The sequence below is a fragment of the Mustela putorius genome, unplaced genomic scaffold (genome assembly GCF_011764305.1).
Source record: "Mustela putorius furo isolate JIRA1106 unplaced genomic scaffold, ASM1176430v1.1 tig00000874_pilon_pilon_pilon, whole genome shotgun sequence".
In the NCBI taxonomy this organism is placed as follows: domain Eukaryota; kingdom Metazoa; phylum Chordata; class Mammalia; order Carnivora; family Mustelidae; genus Mustela; species Mustela putorius.
The window spans coordinates 3,742,048-3,760,117 of NW_025421505.1; the positions used below are offsets into that span (position 1 = coordinate 3,742,048).

Below are 18,070 nucleotides of genomic sequence, written 5' to 3' on the forward strand. Positions count from 1 at the left end.
TTTAACAAAATCTAGCAGTCTGGGGTAGACCAGGCTATGAAGCTCACGTCCCCACACGTTAGAACTGGCATTCGAGTTACTCTTTGACTATTTATACTTTTCCTGACTGGTTGTTTTCTGAACAAAGGCCACTTCAGCTGTGAATGGACATGGCTGTGACTTTCTGGCTAAAGCTGTGCTTCTCAGCAGACACTGACATCACTGAAAGAAAACTCTGGAGGAGAAAAAAAATCCCAGGGTTCACGGGCCAGATATATGCCTCTCCTCAATCCTCTGCCTCCTGGGAAAAGAGGAAATGCAATCAAGGAAGGGAAAAGGGAAGCAAGTTACCAAGTCAACTAATGAACAATGGACCCATAATGGCTATCTTGAAACAATTTTTTTTTTTCTCATTTTAGCCAGTTTGAAATACAGAGAAGTCTATGAACATAGGAAACAGAGAGTCAAGAGGAGCTTGGAATATACTCACAGATGATAATGTCATTCTCCTGTGACCTTCCACAGGGGCCAGAAAGTCAATATGTGGAGTTTAAATGGAATCTTAATCAATAAAATACTAAAGTGGCTTTCCAGCCACTTTCCCAGTGTAGTAACTTAATTAAAGCATGAAAAGAACTGGCTACGTCATCCAGTTTGCATCTGCCTTTGTCTTTTGGGAACAAAATCTCTCTCGTTTGAGTTGATTCTGTATATTCATTTCAAATCTATTATTTATTTATTTTTTTAGTAATGCTACCTGGGTAATCTCTATAAGAATATTTAAATGGATGCCATCTTAATTGTGAGGCAGATCTTTAAACCAGTCAATACGCCCTCCAGATGAGTGGTTTTTAAACCGAGCATCCTGAATCTCCTGGGGTTTTGGCGGAAGGGCCTGCCAAGAATGAGGTGAATGGGGGAGACAGCTCCATGCCTCTCTTCAGCCAAAGGGCTTTGAAAGGTTTTCCCTACACATTGGCCTTTCCTGTGAGACTTTCTTAGAAGAAACAAACACAAGTAAAATAGGTTCTATCAAAGACAGGTTTGAAAATGACTTGTGGGGATGCCCACTGCTAACTTCTAAATAGCTGACTTGTATCTCTTTTCTCAGGAAGTCCCGGGGGAGGGTCCCAAGTGGGTCTGGAGTAGGAGGGAGGACTCTGTACTGGGGCCCAGAAAATATGGTCCCAGTCACTTTCTCAGCTGCCTTTCCTAAGAGTTTGGGCTAAATTGTTAGGAGAGAGGAGAGCCCATGTATTGAGGCCACCAGCCAGGCCTTTGTGAATGGTAACAACAAAGACATTTATGTTATAGATCAGAAGGGATGAGCTAGGGGAACTGCCTTTTTCCATGCTTTTTCTCTCAGTGCTCAATTCTGATTTTGCAGGGCTATTTATGAAAAGTGCTTATCTTTGAGTTCTTCTAAAAGTAGGTTTTGAGATAAGGATTTGAGTGCCAGTAATTTGTTTGGGAGGCAAACCCAGGAAATAGCAGTGAAGGAGTATAGAAATGGGAAAAGAAGGAAAGGCGGCTTAGTAAAGCTACAGTTGTGGGCAACTCTAGGGGAAGTTCTAGCTTATAGTGGAGCTGTTGATTGTATTAGAACAATGAATGCCAAGGGATGTGGGAAGTGTACCTAGGTCTTTTAGTGTGGGTATAATCACATTTTACAGATGAGGAAACTGAAGCTCACGCAAGTTAAGTCCTTTGCCAGAGATTAACCGGCCTAACCATGAACACTTTTCCTCTTCCTTTAATTATGGCTTGTTTGATCTCTCAAGGTTAAACAGCAGACGTTAATAAAAATAACCATGTTTTTAGTAACTTCTGCTTCCTACCCACAAATGGTGCTGGGAAAATAATGATTTTTTAAAAATATACTGGGAAGGGGACACCTGGGTGGCTCAGTGGGTTAAAGCCTCTGCCTTCGGCTCAGGTCATGATCCCAGGGTCCTGGGATCGAGCCCCAAGTAGGGCTCTCTGCTCAGCAGGGAGCCTGCTTCCTCCTCTCTCTCTACCTGCCTCTGCCTACTTGTGATCTCTGTCTGTCAAATAAATTAATAAATAATCTTAAAAAAAAAGAAAAAATCTACCGGGAAAATTAAGTGATGAAGTAAGTAGTAAAATTCTAGCATAAATCTTCACCTCTTTAACTATAATTCCATCTTAATAAAAAAATATATAAATGAGTTGACTGAGTCAGAAATGAATATTAGTGCACACATAGGACTGGGCATATTTTTTTTCAGTCTTTATCATCAGATAATTCTAATTTCCTATCACTTGCAATAAGTTAAATAAGTCACTCAGCCAAGAGACAGCAACATTCAGGAATGCCTCTGCCCAGTGCCGTGAATTGGAATTCCAGATCTGTACGTGGTCTGAAATAATTTGGCATAAATACCAATGACCACTTTACATCAGTTCAAGTCAAAAAGGTCTTGCGGACAACCATAAACACATGTGACCTGCCTATCATAAGAAACTTAATTTACCCAGCATTTTCTTTAAAAAATGAGAGGACGAGTAGGTGGGATGGGTCAAAGTGGTTAAATGGCTTCCTAAGGTGAAATAAACAGTATGGGTGAATTATTGATTTCTGACCCAGGTTTAGTGGAATCAGCTCTTCTTATCTGCCTGGGCAGGCAATCTTGCTCCTGGGAAGCACATCTGGACTGAATTTCAGGGGATCACATCCCTGCCACTGTCAGTCCAAACCATGTGGTTTAAGTAGTGGCCTCTTCATTGGCTCAAGGGAGAGTCATGTGACGACCTAAGTCTGTCCAATTATTACATGCTATTCTACAGGCCACAGAGATCCTCCTTCAGCAGTGACCTTGTGTGACTTAAGCCAGGCTGGGGTTTCTGGTACTTTTGATGGAAATATGAGTAAAAGTAATCTCAGTATTAGAGTTGTTGGTGGCTTTCTTGTTAATTTAGGAGAGTCTGCCCAAGCCAGCCTATTGCACGCGGTACAGAGAAAATGATTGCAGATGTAGAAAGACAATTCTGATGACATCATTTGAGCCCCTGGATCCAGTCAGGCATGAAGTCATTAAAACCTTGCAGTGTAAACTCTGACAGTGTTGTTGTTTTTAAATTTTATTTTTTGTAGTGCAAGTGCTTGACTTAAGCTTTGATGGCTGAGGCATCCATTTCAAAAAGGCATCCACTTCAAAGACAATTACCTTGAATAAACCCATGGCCAGCCACATGACTATTAGGAAGCCAGGACTCTTCCACTCGTCAAGGCTCCTTTGATTTATTCATTTATTTTTATTTATTTATTTATTTTTTAAAAGATTTTATTTATTTATTTGACAGAGAGAAATCACAAGTAGGCAGAGAGGCAGGCAGAGAGAGAGAGAGGAGGAAGCAGGCTCCCTGCTGGCAGAGAGCCCGATGCGGGACTCGATCCCAGGACCCTGAGATCATGACCTGAGCCGAAGGCAGCGGCTTAACCACTGAGCCACCCAGGCGCCCCAAGGCTCCTTTGATTTAGAAGGTTTGGTTTAACTTCAGTAACTGGCCATTTGGGTCACTTGTCTTCTCTCTTCCTGCCCTTATGTTTTTATATTTCACCAATAAAGAGTGAGCCCATAGAACACTAGGCATACCGGCATGCTCCCTTTCACTCTCTTTCTCTCCCTACAAGTGACCGCCATGTGTGGTCCCAGATGCACTGAGTAGTTTCCAGGTCTTATAAATAATAAGCATCTTGGGACGCCTGGGTGGCTCAGTTGGTTAAGCCTCTGCCTTCAGCTCAGGTCATGATCTCAGAGTCCCACATCGGGCTTTCTGCTCAGCAGGGAGCCTGCTTCCTCCTCTCTCTCTGCCTGCTTGTGATCTCTTTCTCTCTCTCTCTATGTCAAATAAAGAAATAAAAAATCTTAAACTATATATATAAAAAAATAATGATAAGCACCTTTTCCTCTCCAAGTTACATGGTGGTTGTTGATGAAGGGCATCCTACAGTCATAATAAGAACCATAAGAGTCAGTATAACAGCATTGGTTATTTTTTTTTAAGGCTTTTTATTTTTTATTTTTTTGACACACAGACAGAGAGATAACAAGTAGGCAGAGAGACAGGCTGAGAGAGAGAGGGCGAAGCAGGCTCCCCGCCGAGCAGAGAGCCTGATGCGGGGCTTGATCCCAGGACCCTGAGATTGTAACCTGAGCAGAGGCTTAACCCACTGAGCCACCCAGGTGCCCCGACAACACTGGTTTTTGAAGCTGAGACCAACACAAAACACTCCTTGACTTTTTGCTCATATGCACCAACAATAAATTTCTTTCTGTGCTGCAGTTAAGTTTCTGTCATTTTTCTACTGTAGGAGTTCCACCTAATACTACAGGTTGGAAGAGTGTCAAGCCCCGGATTGCCTCTAGAACACTCTGGGTGCATCTTGCCATTGACAAAAATGACATAATATAGTTCAATTGTGTAAGTATTTAAAATAAGTATCTGGTACTGATGTTACTATTAGCGTAGGTCTGTTTAAAGCAAAAATGCTTGCTCTACCTCAACTTCTATTTGCTTTGTTTAAAACCAAATCAATTTGCTACTATATTTTGAGTTCATTTTAATTATTTAACTATTAATTCAGGCAGTACTGATCAAATACTAAAAGAGATGATATGGTTTCATCTTGACGATTTAATTGCAATAAACAAGGGAACTTTTGTACAAAGTATGATAAAATTTGAAGAGAAAGAACTGATTTAAAAAAGAAATGTAGCTAGAAACATCTGTTAATATCATAATCTGTTATATTAATTCAATTGCTTAACAAATACTCCTAAACACCTGCTCTTCACAGAAAAACAAAAATGTGATCAGACTCAATGTTTTCTCTGGGTTTGGTTTATTAAAATGAATTTTAGCCTTCCTTTACAGACATAACAGTTCAATGTAATCTGTGGTCTGTTACCTGGGATATCAATTTCTTCTTTTCATGCTAATTTTACTCATTGCCTTCCTTCTGAAAGGTGTAAGTGAGTAAAGAAACCAAACAAACTCCCTTTGGGAGACATTCAGGACCCTTTGGAAGAGGCTGGGGTCATTGTGTATTCCTGTGTTAAACATGGTTTAGTATTACGCATTTTGTTCCAGTGCAAACAACACAACGGATCAAGGCATTTTGCAATGTGTGATTTTTCAATCATAAAAATTAACGAAACTCCCTTGAGAACAGTATTTTCTGCAAGAAGTTCAAATTTTTCTTTGTGGAGCCCGAACATATGCACATTTGGCCTTACACTGTTCAGAAACCCTGTGATTGTTTATCACCAATACAGGCGTCTTCAAAAACAAGAATTCCAGCATGGAAATGGGGCCAACCTGCCAATGACAGCAGGCCCGCAAGGCATCAAAGTCTATTATTCCTTCTGTTTTTTCATTTCACAAATCTATGTTTAGTCGACTAACCTATGGTCAGTTTAAGCATTTTGATGTTTGGCCATATTGAAAAATTTTCACTTAATCTTAGATTACCTCCTATGTAAAAATTATGTGCAGTGCATATGAAAACTAAACATTAGCATATGGCAACTTTGTGTAAAGTTTGTTTGTTTAACACCTACTTTAAAAACATAAGTTTCTTCATATCAGAGAATATAGTTATATTGTTACATATATACATTATGGATGCATCTTAGTCTTAGCAGTATATAACAAATATAGGCAATATGGAAGTATCTTTTTCAGAAAACTGAAATTGAATTCGTGGGTCAATATAACCAATGCTTATGCACATTTGAGGAAATAGTCAAAATGAAAGTAGCAGAAAAATTATAATGTAATATACTGATTTTCATCTTCTAATTTATTCTAAGTATATTTCTTATTATAAGTATAATACAATGTAAGTATACAATGTAAGTATATTATGTTGTAATATACTTATTATATGCTACTAATATCCTACTTATTTTCTTTTGTGTTTATTCATCAAAAAGTATTAACTAGTTGACTGAAAGTTAAAAATTCTTTTCTCAAAGATCATCTTAGTATGAATATTAGATAAGTCATTTGACCTCAAATTTTAGTTTGCTTCTCTTTACAAAATAATAATGTACATTTTGAAAGTCATATAATGGGACACCTGGGTGGCTCAGAGGGTTAAGCCTTTGCCTTCTGCTCGGTCATGACCTCAGGGTCCTGGGCTCAAGCCCCACATTGGGCTCTCTGTTCAGCAGGGAGCCTGCTTCCCCCTCTCTCTCTGCCTACTTGTGATCTCTCTGTCTCTCTGTCAAATAAATAAATAAAATCTTAAAAAAATTTTTTTTTTAAATGAAAGTCATGTAATGAATGAAAACTAATTTCCTTGTAAATCTGTATGTCATCATATTGAAAGTAAACCATACTTTCTTAAATTCCACTTTGTTTGATTTTACTTGTAGCTATGTTATAAATAAGAAGATATGAAAGAGAGTTTTTGGGGGCGCCTGGGTGGCTCAGTGGGTTAAGCCGCTGCCTTCGGCTCAGGTCATGATCCCAGGGTTCTGGGATCGAGTCTCGCATCGGGCTCTCTGCTCAGCGGGGAGCCTGCTTCCTCCTCTCTCTCTGCCTGCCTCTCTGCCTGCTTGTGATTTCTCTCTCTGTCAAATAAATAAATAAAATCTTTAAAAAAAAAATGAAAGAGAGTTTTTGGAAAAATCCTAAAGTCAAATATCAAATGTGAAAAGCAAAACCAAATTTAAAAATTGATTTTCCTCTTTGTATAAAAATATTATTAAAACTCATAATTACTAGCAAATTGAGCTTTTAACTCAGCAATTTCTTAGTCCTACAAAGAAAGATTTCAAAATCGTTCTCCTTTTGACAATGAAACAACACAACACAATAAAACAATTTTCTCAAATATCTGCGCTCACATAAACAGACCCAAAGCAGCAAACAAAATGACGCTCGTGTTTATTTTCTTTTAAGAGTTTTTGAGTTAAGAAATGAAATCTGTGATTTAAAAAAAAAAAAAAAAATCACACCAGGGCTGACATGGAGGCTTATCATCAGTTTCATATTAAGTTGTGGAAAAACAAACGAAACTATTATTTTAAATGTACCTGAAATTTGTGTGCCTGCTGTAATTATGAAATTCATACCTAGTGCATCTCTATGATAGCACCAAATAAACTCGCAAATGCTAAGAGATATCATCTTAATTTTCCATTAGAGTCAACATGGGTTCGCCAGGGTTATAGAATGTTACAATAATCTGTCACAGATTTCTCTCTTTGTATCCTCTACTTCCTGCATTTGATCAGAGAATGGCGGATGGAGGCATCATACGCTGGCTGAGGAATGGATTGTTCATAGTGTGGCGTGAGAAGGGGAGGAAGCGGCAAAGTTTAGGCTCTGAAGTGCCTCACTGGTTTCACAAAAGCTATTTGTTTCCTTTGTGCCATGGGCTGTTTCCGGAGGTCTTGTTGGATTTGTTATATCATCGTGTTAGTTACATTTGGTGAAGTTCAGATTTCAAGTTGTGCCAGTGAAATCTGCAAGGAGTTACTCCCTGCATAACACTAAGGAGAAATGCCACCTGGCTGGGGATGGAAGGGTATCAGGATAGGTAGGTTCAAGGGGGTGTGAGCCTAGTGATGCCAACATACACCGATGAGTCATCCGTTTCCTTTGACGGGCCTCACCTCCATGGCAGGGATAAGGATGATGATGACAGCAAAGGCAAAGTGCTTGACCATGAAAATGAACAAAAGCCAAAAAAATTTCATCTGTGAGTTCCCAACTAAAAGCATGTAGGATAAAGTTAATGGTAATATTTTACTTTTATACTTAATACATTCATTTTTGTTTTCATTTAGAGGACTAATTCCAGAATAAATACAATGGGTTAAAAGGCATTTTAATCTACTTTTATGATAACCATCCTTATTAATGACGAAGAGCTTGCTAGAATTATTTCTGTTACTTATGACCTGCCTTCATATTAACATGCAATTTATCTTTCTTAATAATTGCTTAATTGCATTTTATTTTCCTCCCTGTGGAATATCTAAGCAATTTATAATAACAGTGATAACACGCTAGTTTTCTCAATGAAGATATATCAGTCCAGGTGAGACGTGGTCTTAGTGGTAAAAGGAAGCTAAAGAGCTGATTCAGGGATGTGATGCCACGTGTACATGGAAACTTGCAGCAAGTAAATCATTATGATCATATTTTGGCAATTTATTTCTCCAGAATCAAAAAAACATGAATTTCTTAACTTCCAGGAAACCGAGAACTGTCTTTCCGATATTGATTTTTAGACTAATGATTTTTTTCTACAAACACTGACTTTTTTTACATATAAAAAGCCAAATTTTACATTTTCCTAAGTGAAGAAATTCATCAGTAGTGTAAACTGGAATAAAATAAGGATTAGCTTTAGAGATTTAGGTTTCGTTTTAGAGATTTAGAGAAAGCTATGGGTCATTTTACAGAACTTGTAGAAACAGAGCCAAAAAGGCAACCTTTAAATGTTTCTTTTTTTAGAGAGAGCGAGAGAATCTCCCAGCATGGAGCCCAACATGGGGCTCAATCCCACAATCCTGAGTTCATGAGCCAAAATCGAGTCAGATGCTTAACCGACTGAGTCACCCAGGTGCCCCCTGAAAAGGCAACATTTAAGATTTCCTGTATGAGAAATATGCATTCAGTTACTGGGTAAATTTAAGACAAAATGAATGATTAGACATTTAAAAAATATGTTACATGCATATATATACATAACAACAACAACAGCAAAAATCACATGCCTAAATCTAATTGAACCACTAGTGACTTAAGACAGAAAGGAAAGCAGGCATACAAATGTGGGAAACAGATCTAACCAATAGGGGGGTGACCCATTCTCAATTAGAAACCCCAGCTTCCCTACAGTGTGGGGCAAAGTGGACTGACCTTTTTTGGCGAGACTATTGTTGGGTTCATACTTCTCAATCAATACTTGGACTTGTTCTTGCTTTAAAGGTGGGTAAAGTATTTCATTTAGCCGGGGATCTCGCTGCTTAAGGTTGATAAAGTCCATCATCTGATCAACAGTAAGGTATGGTTTGCTTTTGGCACCACTAAAACCAATTAAAAACCAGAAATTAGAATACTGGTCCACCAAATGTCATTCATATATTTGCACTTAACTATAGGGAAACAAAATCCTCCCACCCCTGGTAAGCTATCTGGACATTCCCATCTGACCTGGAAAACGTGTGTTTCATCATCACAATTGCTGCATTCTATGGGGTGCAAATATCTTTTGCAATCCCTGCCACTAAATCTCAATGCCCTTGAAGTATACCAGATGCGTAAGAGAATCCACAGTAGGAAAACAGCGCATCTTCTGTGTAAAGCTGCACCACTCTCAACTGAACACAGCACATATGGGTTGTTTTTTGGATTATGACATTAACCTTCTGGTTTAGTCATCAAATTCCCACATCCTACCTCATCATTTAGAGATCTATTTATTACTCACTACTTTAAAAAAAAAAGTAAACAACCTGGGTACATTTTTATTTTCATTAAGTTATGCATCAGCAAAAATCTGTAAGTCTTCAACATAGTGTGATTCAATTTCCCATTTCAACCCTGTTGACAACCCAAAGCCAAGTTCAATGGTACAATTATGACTGATGCTCAAAACATCATTGATAGCAATGAACATCACAAAGTGAGTATATCCAGTGTCATTCTTAGCACTGTTGGCCTGTCTTCCACGTTAAAAAAAAAAAAAAAAATCCTTATTTTGTTGATCTATTTTGGTTGATTTTCTGTCACCCTGTGGATTTCAGTGAACTAGGAAAGGTGAATGGCTACTGCCCTGCATTTACCCTGGCGTTTTGGCTTGTTTCTTTTCTTTTTTCATTTTTTTCTTTTCTTTCTTTCTTTCTTTTTTTTTTTTTTAAAAGAATGGCTATATATTTTCTAAAATAAAAACAAATGACTTTCCTCTGGGAGGGTGCTTAGCAATCCAGAGTTCTCATTTCACTAATGTGTGTCCAAGACGTAACCTGACTGGTTTCCCGGTCAGAGATCTTCCTGCATCACGTGTCTCCACTGAGCCAAGATGCTCTATTCTAGCTGTAATCTTCAAACTATGCAAAGTCCCCCACGGATACTAAAACACCATTACCCAGCAACAGATCATGGCGAACATCCACTCATTAAAAGCAGTGGTTGCCCCTCTGGGGTAGGAATGTTGATTGTCTCCAACAAATTACACAGAAGCATTGTTGTCATACACAGTGCCCGAAGAGTTCTCTCATCTCCCTCCATTGCTTAATACATTCTGCCCAAGCCACCCCAAGCTGAAAAAAAGTGAGTTTGAATGCTGTGTTGTTCTCTTACAATTCAGAAAAGATGTTATCAATTTCAGGTCGAGGGCAAAGGTTGTTCAGGAAAACTCTGTATACTTCTGGAGTGAAATCTTCTTGAGGTATTGAATCGTTCTGGGAAATAAAGCAACAGGGTCAGTGAAATGTCTTATTCTTTCCCTATCCTACCCCCTACCCTCTTTTCAAGTCTCTCTCTCCCTTCCTCTTTCTCCAGGAGCCCAGGGTAAACATTCAGAAAACATCTATGAGGCCAGCTGTAGAGTTCATTTGGACACTTGCTTTGAAGAATCAAATGTCATCCTTTCTGTTGCTTGGTCACTATAATTTAAACTTCAGTTTTCTGCATCTCAAGGGATGTTAACACAATTTTTAAAGTACATTTACTAAGTAAGTTAGACCTAGCAAAACCAGAGTCTGTACTGCAGATTTTTGTTAGGTTGCTTTTTTCTTTTTTAGTTTCAATCTTTTAAAAAATTGTTATAAAATATACACACCATAAAAATGACTATTTTAACCATTTTTAAGTGTACAGTGGCATGAAGCATATTCACATTGTTTATAGGCTATTTAGAAGATGTTTGAATAATTTTTTTAAGGGCAAAGAACCTGGAAACAGACATTTTCAAAATGAAAACATAAATTCCAATTTTGTATCTTTTTTATTTTCAAAGAATGTTCCTTCTGGTTTAAGTAACCTGATAAATTATAGAACAGTTTTTGTAAGTAGGAGAGCACTAGTCATTATTTCTCACTGATTCCTCTTGGTCTTACTGTTTGGGAAGCAAGTCATTGATATAAAAAGTCATTTCTGGACTTATATTTTTGTTTAGTTGGGCTGCCATGGAAGCCGGAAGCATGTATTCAAACCTTATTCAAGGTTAACAGGAAAAACATTCTTCAGACGGTTTTCTTATTTCAGGTATGTGTTTATATAATTATTTTTATGTTCAAGCCCTTAAACGAAGGAAAAAAAAAAAACCAAAATCCCTTCCTTTTACCAAGTGCATATGTTTTGAAATGTACTTTTATAGAAGCACCTAAATTTGTTCTCTGAAATTGTACCCTGCCTGCTAACAGATAAGAGAAGTTAGCTCACCACTTGGCAAACAGCAGGAGTCTCATATTTGTGGAATGAATGAATAAAATAATATTTCCTTTACTAAATCCATTTATAGAGCTGGAAAAAAGTCTACTTTGCAAAACAGAATTTTGAGATAACCAAACAACACGTGTAGCAGTATGCACAGCGAGGTCTATTATCAGTGGTCCAACGCAGGATTGATATACTTGGGTCTTACTGAACTTTTATTTTTTTCTCTCTTCTTCTGTTAGCTTAAAACCTCTTCCTCCTGCCCTGGGTTTTGTCTTTCTTTCTGGGCTACCACTACATTTCATTGGTGTGGTATTTCAACACTCTACCTATATTGTGCTCCCAGCTGTATGGCTCTGTTTCTTAGTAACATGCAGAACTACACAAGCTAGGACTTGTGTGTTGCTTGTTAATTGCTAGATTTCCTGTGTGACACATAATACGTCCACAATAAATATTTACTAAGTATATAAATGTACATTATGAGAAAGATAGAAATTGATAGAACAGAATTCCCATGGGATATCAGATTCAACTGCAGTCATTTATATAAGATTCCATACATATAATTTCATAGAACAGTATGCTTTCCTGAAACTCTAGCCATTGTTTATTTGCCAGCTGTGGATTATGACTTTTTATTAAGGAGGAAAAATTAACGAGATAATCTAAATAAACACGATATTATTTTCATTGCCAGTTAGATGTTAGCACATAGAAAAGAAACCACTTCAATACAGCTGACTTTCTTTGTCTCTTTTTCTTTGTCTCACTTGACTGATGAGGATACCCAAAAGCTTTTAAGGTTGATGTAGGAAAACAGAAGAAATATTTTTGGAGACATGAGTTAAAATGAGTATCACTGAAAGCTGAACTGAAAGGGTTTGATGAGGTATCTGTGAAAAAGCTATTGACAAGTCCTAATTCCTTACATCTTAAACAAGGCTGAAATTCACAAATTTCATTTACATATTTTCTTTTCCTGGATCTCATGATTTGGTGAAATGGATGGAACAGAGTCATTGTGTCCTATCTGAGCAGGAGGAAGCCCTCAATCCAGCATTCTAAAGATCATACCCAGTGTTCATTCTTCTCTAATCCTGCCTGACCACACTAACTAAAGGTGGCATATTCTTCTTTTGTGTTCACAATTCACATTTATATATTTTTATTACAGAATCTATCATACAGTTTTTCCCATATTTTTTATATTTCTGATTTTCTCCTAGACTATGAGTTTTTGAGTGAAATCACTAACTTTCCTTTAATTCCTTTGTGTCCCAAATATGCCACCAGGCATAATAGTTTCCCAATTAATGTCTGCTGGCAAACCCAGGACATAGGACCCAACCTTAGGTCTTTTGCTTGTAGTCTAAGACTTGGCTCACCTCATCATGCTTCCAATACAAAACAGATCATCAGTGATTACTTGTTGCTATTGTTATAAGAAATTTTTGGAGGGATAATTAAGAAGGGCAATACAGTCTTATTCAGGCCCATTTATTCCAGAAATTGTGAGGTATTGGTAAACTTTAAAAATGATGTTCCTTCAATTCCATGCTTAGATACAAAGAATCCCAAAAGGGAAAAGATTCTTTTGAAATTTGATGGCAGTACTGATGGCATGTGTATTTCCAGATTCCATAGATCTAGTTATGACATATGCACATGTTAAATTAAAAATAAGAAAGGGTGGGGCACCTGGGTGGCACAGTGGTTAAAGCCTCTGCCTTTGGCTCAGGTCATGGGATCGAGCTTAGCAATGGGCTCTCTGCTCAGTGGGGAGCCTGCTTCCCCCTCTCTCTGCCTGCCTCTCTGCCTACTTGTGATTTCTGTCTCTCAAATAAATAAATAAAATCTTTAAAAAAATAAGAAAGAGGGGAAAAAGCCCCCCACATATATGCAAATGAAAAAAATCCTCAGAGGAAAAGAATATTTTATGAGCATTTACTCCACACATATGGAGCTTAGGTTTTTGTTTGATCCCATGTCACCTCTAGGTAGTTGTGACCCTTTTCAGATTCAAACAATAGGGACATGGCTGCTTACAAAACCTGTCTAAAGTCCCAAGTGTGTGTGTGTGTGTGTGTGTGTGTGTGTGTGTGTGTATGGAGCTCCTATGGCTTTGAATGCAGGTTGTTTGATTCCATAACTCACACTGTAATCCAACAAACTAAGTGTTCACATCAACTTATTCTCAATATTTTTGTTCTAAAGCTGTAAGGCAAAAGTTGAGTTAACCATAGAGTACATGATATAATTACAAGTAAATTACTATAATAACGCAAATTCATAGTGTGGTTTAAAGATAGAATTTTGATATTAGTTATTTTAAAAGTCACAACTACATAAATGATTGCATTTTGGATGTATATTCTGGGTCTATGGCATAGGAGAAAGGCAACATATTACAGCTTTCCTGGGAAAAGTTTATGTACGTTTGGTTTATTGTATTCTTCAGTAAAATTGATGGTACTCTGTTTTTTAAGACGTTATTTATTTGAGAGAGAGAGAGAGAGAGAAAGCGAGCACAAGCAGAGAGAGACAGAGGGGGGGAAGACCATTTCAAGCAGACTCTCTCCTGAGTGGAGCTTGATACAGGGATCGATCTCATGACCCTGAGTTCTTGATCTAAGCAGAAACCAAGAGTCTCACACTTAACCTACTGAGCCATCCTGGTGCCCCCTATGGTAAATCCAAAAGAATCACTACTTTCCTTGGTATTACATAATAGTTCATAATTATGGTAAGCGTTATCATTTAAAGCAAAAACACTTGACTTGAACAATGCAGGGGTTTAGGGGTGTTGACACCCTGCCACACAGTTGAAAATCCATGTGTAACTTTTGATTCCCCCCAAAACTTTACTAATACTGTTAATTGGGAGCCTTACTTATAACACTAGTAAATTAACACAGATTTTGTATGTTATATATATATATTCTATGTGGTATTCTTACAATGACATAGCCTAGAGAAAATAAAGTGTTATTAAGAAAATCATAAGGAAGAGAAAATACATTTATAATCCTGTACCGTATTTACCGAAAAAATCCATATGAAAGTGGACCTGTAGGGTTTAAATCCGTGTTGTTCTGGGGTCAACTGTCCATGTATTTATTCCTATCTTGTTCATTAAAGTGCCAGTGCTATGTGATGACTATAATACAACTTGAAATGGCATGAGCTGTTTTCAAGGTCACAAGCCCGAGATCAAGGGGAATTTGGTACAAGTAAACTACTTTCAGTTCTCAGAAAGTCTGTGGGTAAAATGGTAATTTTTGGGGGGTGCCTGGGTGGCTCAGTGGGTTAAAGTCTCTGCTTCAGCTCAGGTCATGATCTCATGGTCCTGGGATCGAGCCCCATGTCAGGCTCTCTGCTCAGCAGGGAGCCTGCTTCCCCCTTTCTCTGCCTGCCTCTCTGCCTACTTGTGATCTCTCTCTGTCAAATAAATAAATAAAACCTTTTAAAAATGATAATTTTTCTGAATAATATGGAAAGGTCTCCAAAGATCTCCCTGGAAAATATGTTTGGATTATTAATAGAAGGACAGTAATTGCTTTGTTTCTCTTTTTAGATACAGTGCTACTTTTTAACAATTAAGGTAACTTTGGCAAGAAACTGTAATCTCTAAAGGAGTACCCTCTAAAGGAATGTGTTATTCCAGTGGATCGTGTTGGCCAGGATACAACTTCAAGTGCATTAATTATCCCTAACAATGTGCACAAAGATAATGTTTTAAAAATCTCAACAGGATATCCACTGTGTTTCTGGTAATGTATCTATTTACAGAACACAATTCAATCTAGTATGAACGACCACTGGCTATGAAACAAGGTTCCCAGATATACAGCCCTATCTACCATTTATGTAACCTTCTGTGGAGTGTTTAAAACACCTCTTGTCAGTGTATCCAGAATCTTTTTTGCTAATTAGTGGATTTTTTCTAGAACCGCTGTTGTGTAGATATGAAACTACAACAAGGATTTAAAATATCACTCAGTTTAGGGAAACATTTACTTCCTAGCTCTGAAATTGTCTTCAGTTTTTAGATCTTTTGAAAGCATCCTAATTCTACAAGTCCTAAGTTCTTGAAGTAAATATACTTTACTATGAATAATGATCTTTCAAGATTTCATGATGGAGGTTGATTCTGTTTTTTAAAAAATCTCCAATTTGTTTCCAGAAAATTGTCACAACATCTAATTTACTAAAGATAAATATATTTTTTTCAATTTAAATAACTCCTGTTATTTGAATCTCATTTTCTTTTAAAAATGTCTCCAGTTGATATTGGTCTGAAAGCATGAACCTTTAATAGACATAATGGGTTGTAAAAACTCAATTTATATTTATTGACTGAATTGTCAGAATCCAATTGTTTAGAAAATTGCAATTTACAGAGAATTGATTGATGGATTTGATTTTCTATTCAGCTTTATTTTCTATTCTTTCTTTCTCTTAGCTGGATTCAAAATAAGTTAAAATTTTTGGTCGTTATATTCATAAGATGTTATCCAGTAAAGGTAAAATCAGGAGCAATTGCAGAGAAAAAAAATTCTTTTCATGTCTTTCTATTCATCTCTCAAGCTTCCTTTTTATGCTTAAATGCAGAGGTCTTTTTTGTCACTCAGACCGGTGAATTCTTTCCATCCTCAGGGCTTTGCACACGTGTTTTTCTTGTTCTCGAATCATCCTCTCTTACAAGGCCACACCACTCCTTTTGCTCACGGCACCACTCCTCACCCCACTCATTTACACTTGTATCATTCCACGTGTTTGAGGAACACCCCCAGAAACTCTGTGGTCCTTAAGTCCTGGGACTGTATTTTGCCCACAACTAACATTCTCAGTGCCTGAGGGCAGGTAGTAAGAGCTCAGGAAATATTTGTTGAGCAAATGATGGGACCTTAACTGGCAAATTTATCTTACCCCAAAGCATCTAGGAAAGAGCAGTAATAAGTTCACTCATTTTATTTTGCTTATGAAAGAGCAGGTTAAAATGGTTGGAGGAGGGGCGCCTGGGTGGCTCAGTGGGTTAAAGCCTCTGCCTTCAGCTCAGGTCATGATCTCAGAGTCCTGGGATCGAGCCCCACATCTGGCTCTCTGCTCAGCGGGGAGCCTGCTTCCCTCTCTCTCTCTGCCTGCCTCTCTGCCTACTTGTGATCTCTGTCTGTCAAATAAATACATTTAAAAAAGTGTTTGGGGGACACCCTCCATGTCTGTCCAATGTTGGCAGCATCCTCAGCCCTCTCTCCTAATAAGAGGAAACCGAGAGTGGGGGAGCACTCTTTCTTTTCTTTCAGTTACCTACCAAAGTCCTTAATAAACTTCACTTTTCTGAAAAGTATGCACAAGAATAGGCTAACACATTTAATAATAGCACTCAATACTTTTTCATAACCTGATGATAAGTTTAGCAATGGCTTCTTAACTTTTTTTCAGTGCAACTTGAACATTGACAGAGTGTTCCAAGAGGCTCAAAGTTTCTTCCTATAGTGTAAGTGCTATCCTTGGGAAAGAGCTTACTTGTTGCTTAGATACTAGGATAAAAATAATTTGCAATAGAAAGGCGAGTTCTGCATATAGCCTGAGAAAAAGGTTTTATACAACAGACTGCACTCTCCCAGAAAGGATGGTAACAAATAATTTTAGAGCCAGTTACATAGAAATGCACTGAAAGGAAGGCAAAATAATTTGGGTGGGCAACATTTTTGGAATGCCTCCAATGTGTTGGGCCTAAAAAAAAAAAGAAAGCATGATACCTGGCTTTCCTCTCATCCACTTTACCACCATACAAGCAAAGTAGGCAGTTTCCAAACTGATCCTGCACCCCCTCTCAGCAAAAACTTTGCAAGCACAGCCCTGCAGAGTATGTCGATATATTTATGTCCAAACATGTGCTACCATGTTAATTGTGTATTAACTTACACAGCGTAAAACCACACATTTAAAAAGGCTGGAATACAATGAAATATGTATTTTAAATATCTTCCTAATCATAATCCATAATTACTAGATAACATCTCTAGGAACATCAACAAAATATTTTGTTATTAAGGAGAAATTTAAATTCTTAGCAATAATACCTTTTGGCCAATACCTTTTCATACCAGGTGGTTTTGAAAAATCATTATTTACAAAGAACAAGGATCTTTCTGGATCAACATATTGGGTTTATGGGAATGAAAGAAAATATAACTATGGTGGCCCCATGTATTGTAAATATTAAGTGAGTCCTATGGTCTTCTTACTTTAAAAAAGTGGGTAATATGGGAGCAAGTTATATTTCAGTATGATTATTCACAGATATTGAGTAGTGCTAAGTTTAGAAAGGCAACATGCTCACCCTTGAAGATGGAAGACTACAAGCCTCTAAAGCAGTTTCAACTCGTTTCCGGTCTGCTGAGAACAAGCGGTATATGCTGTGGAGTGAAATCACCACAGTGAGACATTGGTCATACTATTCTAGATGACACCAACCCAACCTATCGCATTGAATTCAAACCCTTTTGTGATTCAAGATATCCACTGCTCCATGCATCTGCGTTTAGGCTCTAAAAGACCTATGTATGTGCTTTAAAAAAAAAAATGAAACAGCTAATATAAAATCAACGTCTTGAGGCAAAGTTGATGACCCAATTAAAAAACATCACACTAAATAGCC

The 18,070-nt window shown here is 37.6% G+C and overlaps 1 protein-coding gene across 3 annotated transcripts in view; it reads right to left on the minus strand.

The window, feature by feature from the left end:
* PLCB1 (phospholipase C beta 1) overlaps nt 1-18,070 on the minus strand; it is a 676,011-nt gene that overhangs the window by 196,956 nt on the left and 460,985 nt on the right. For all 3 annotated transcript variants that reach the window (XM_045086010.1, XM_045086011.1, XM_045086012.1), the window contains exons 7-9: nt 17,753-17,828; nt 10,327-10,427; nt 8,884-9,050 (exon numbers count right to left, since the gene is read on the minus strand). In XM_045086010.1, the coding sequence (XP_044941945.1) occupies nt 8,884-9,050; nt 10,327-10,427; nt 17,753-17,828 (344 nt within the window). The remainder of the gene's footprint in view (nt 1-8,883; nt 9,051-10,326; nt 10,428-17,752; nt 17,829-18,070) is intronic.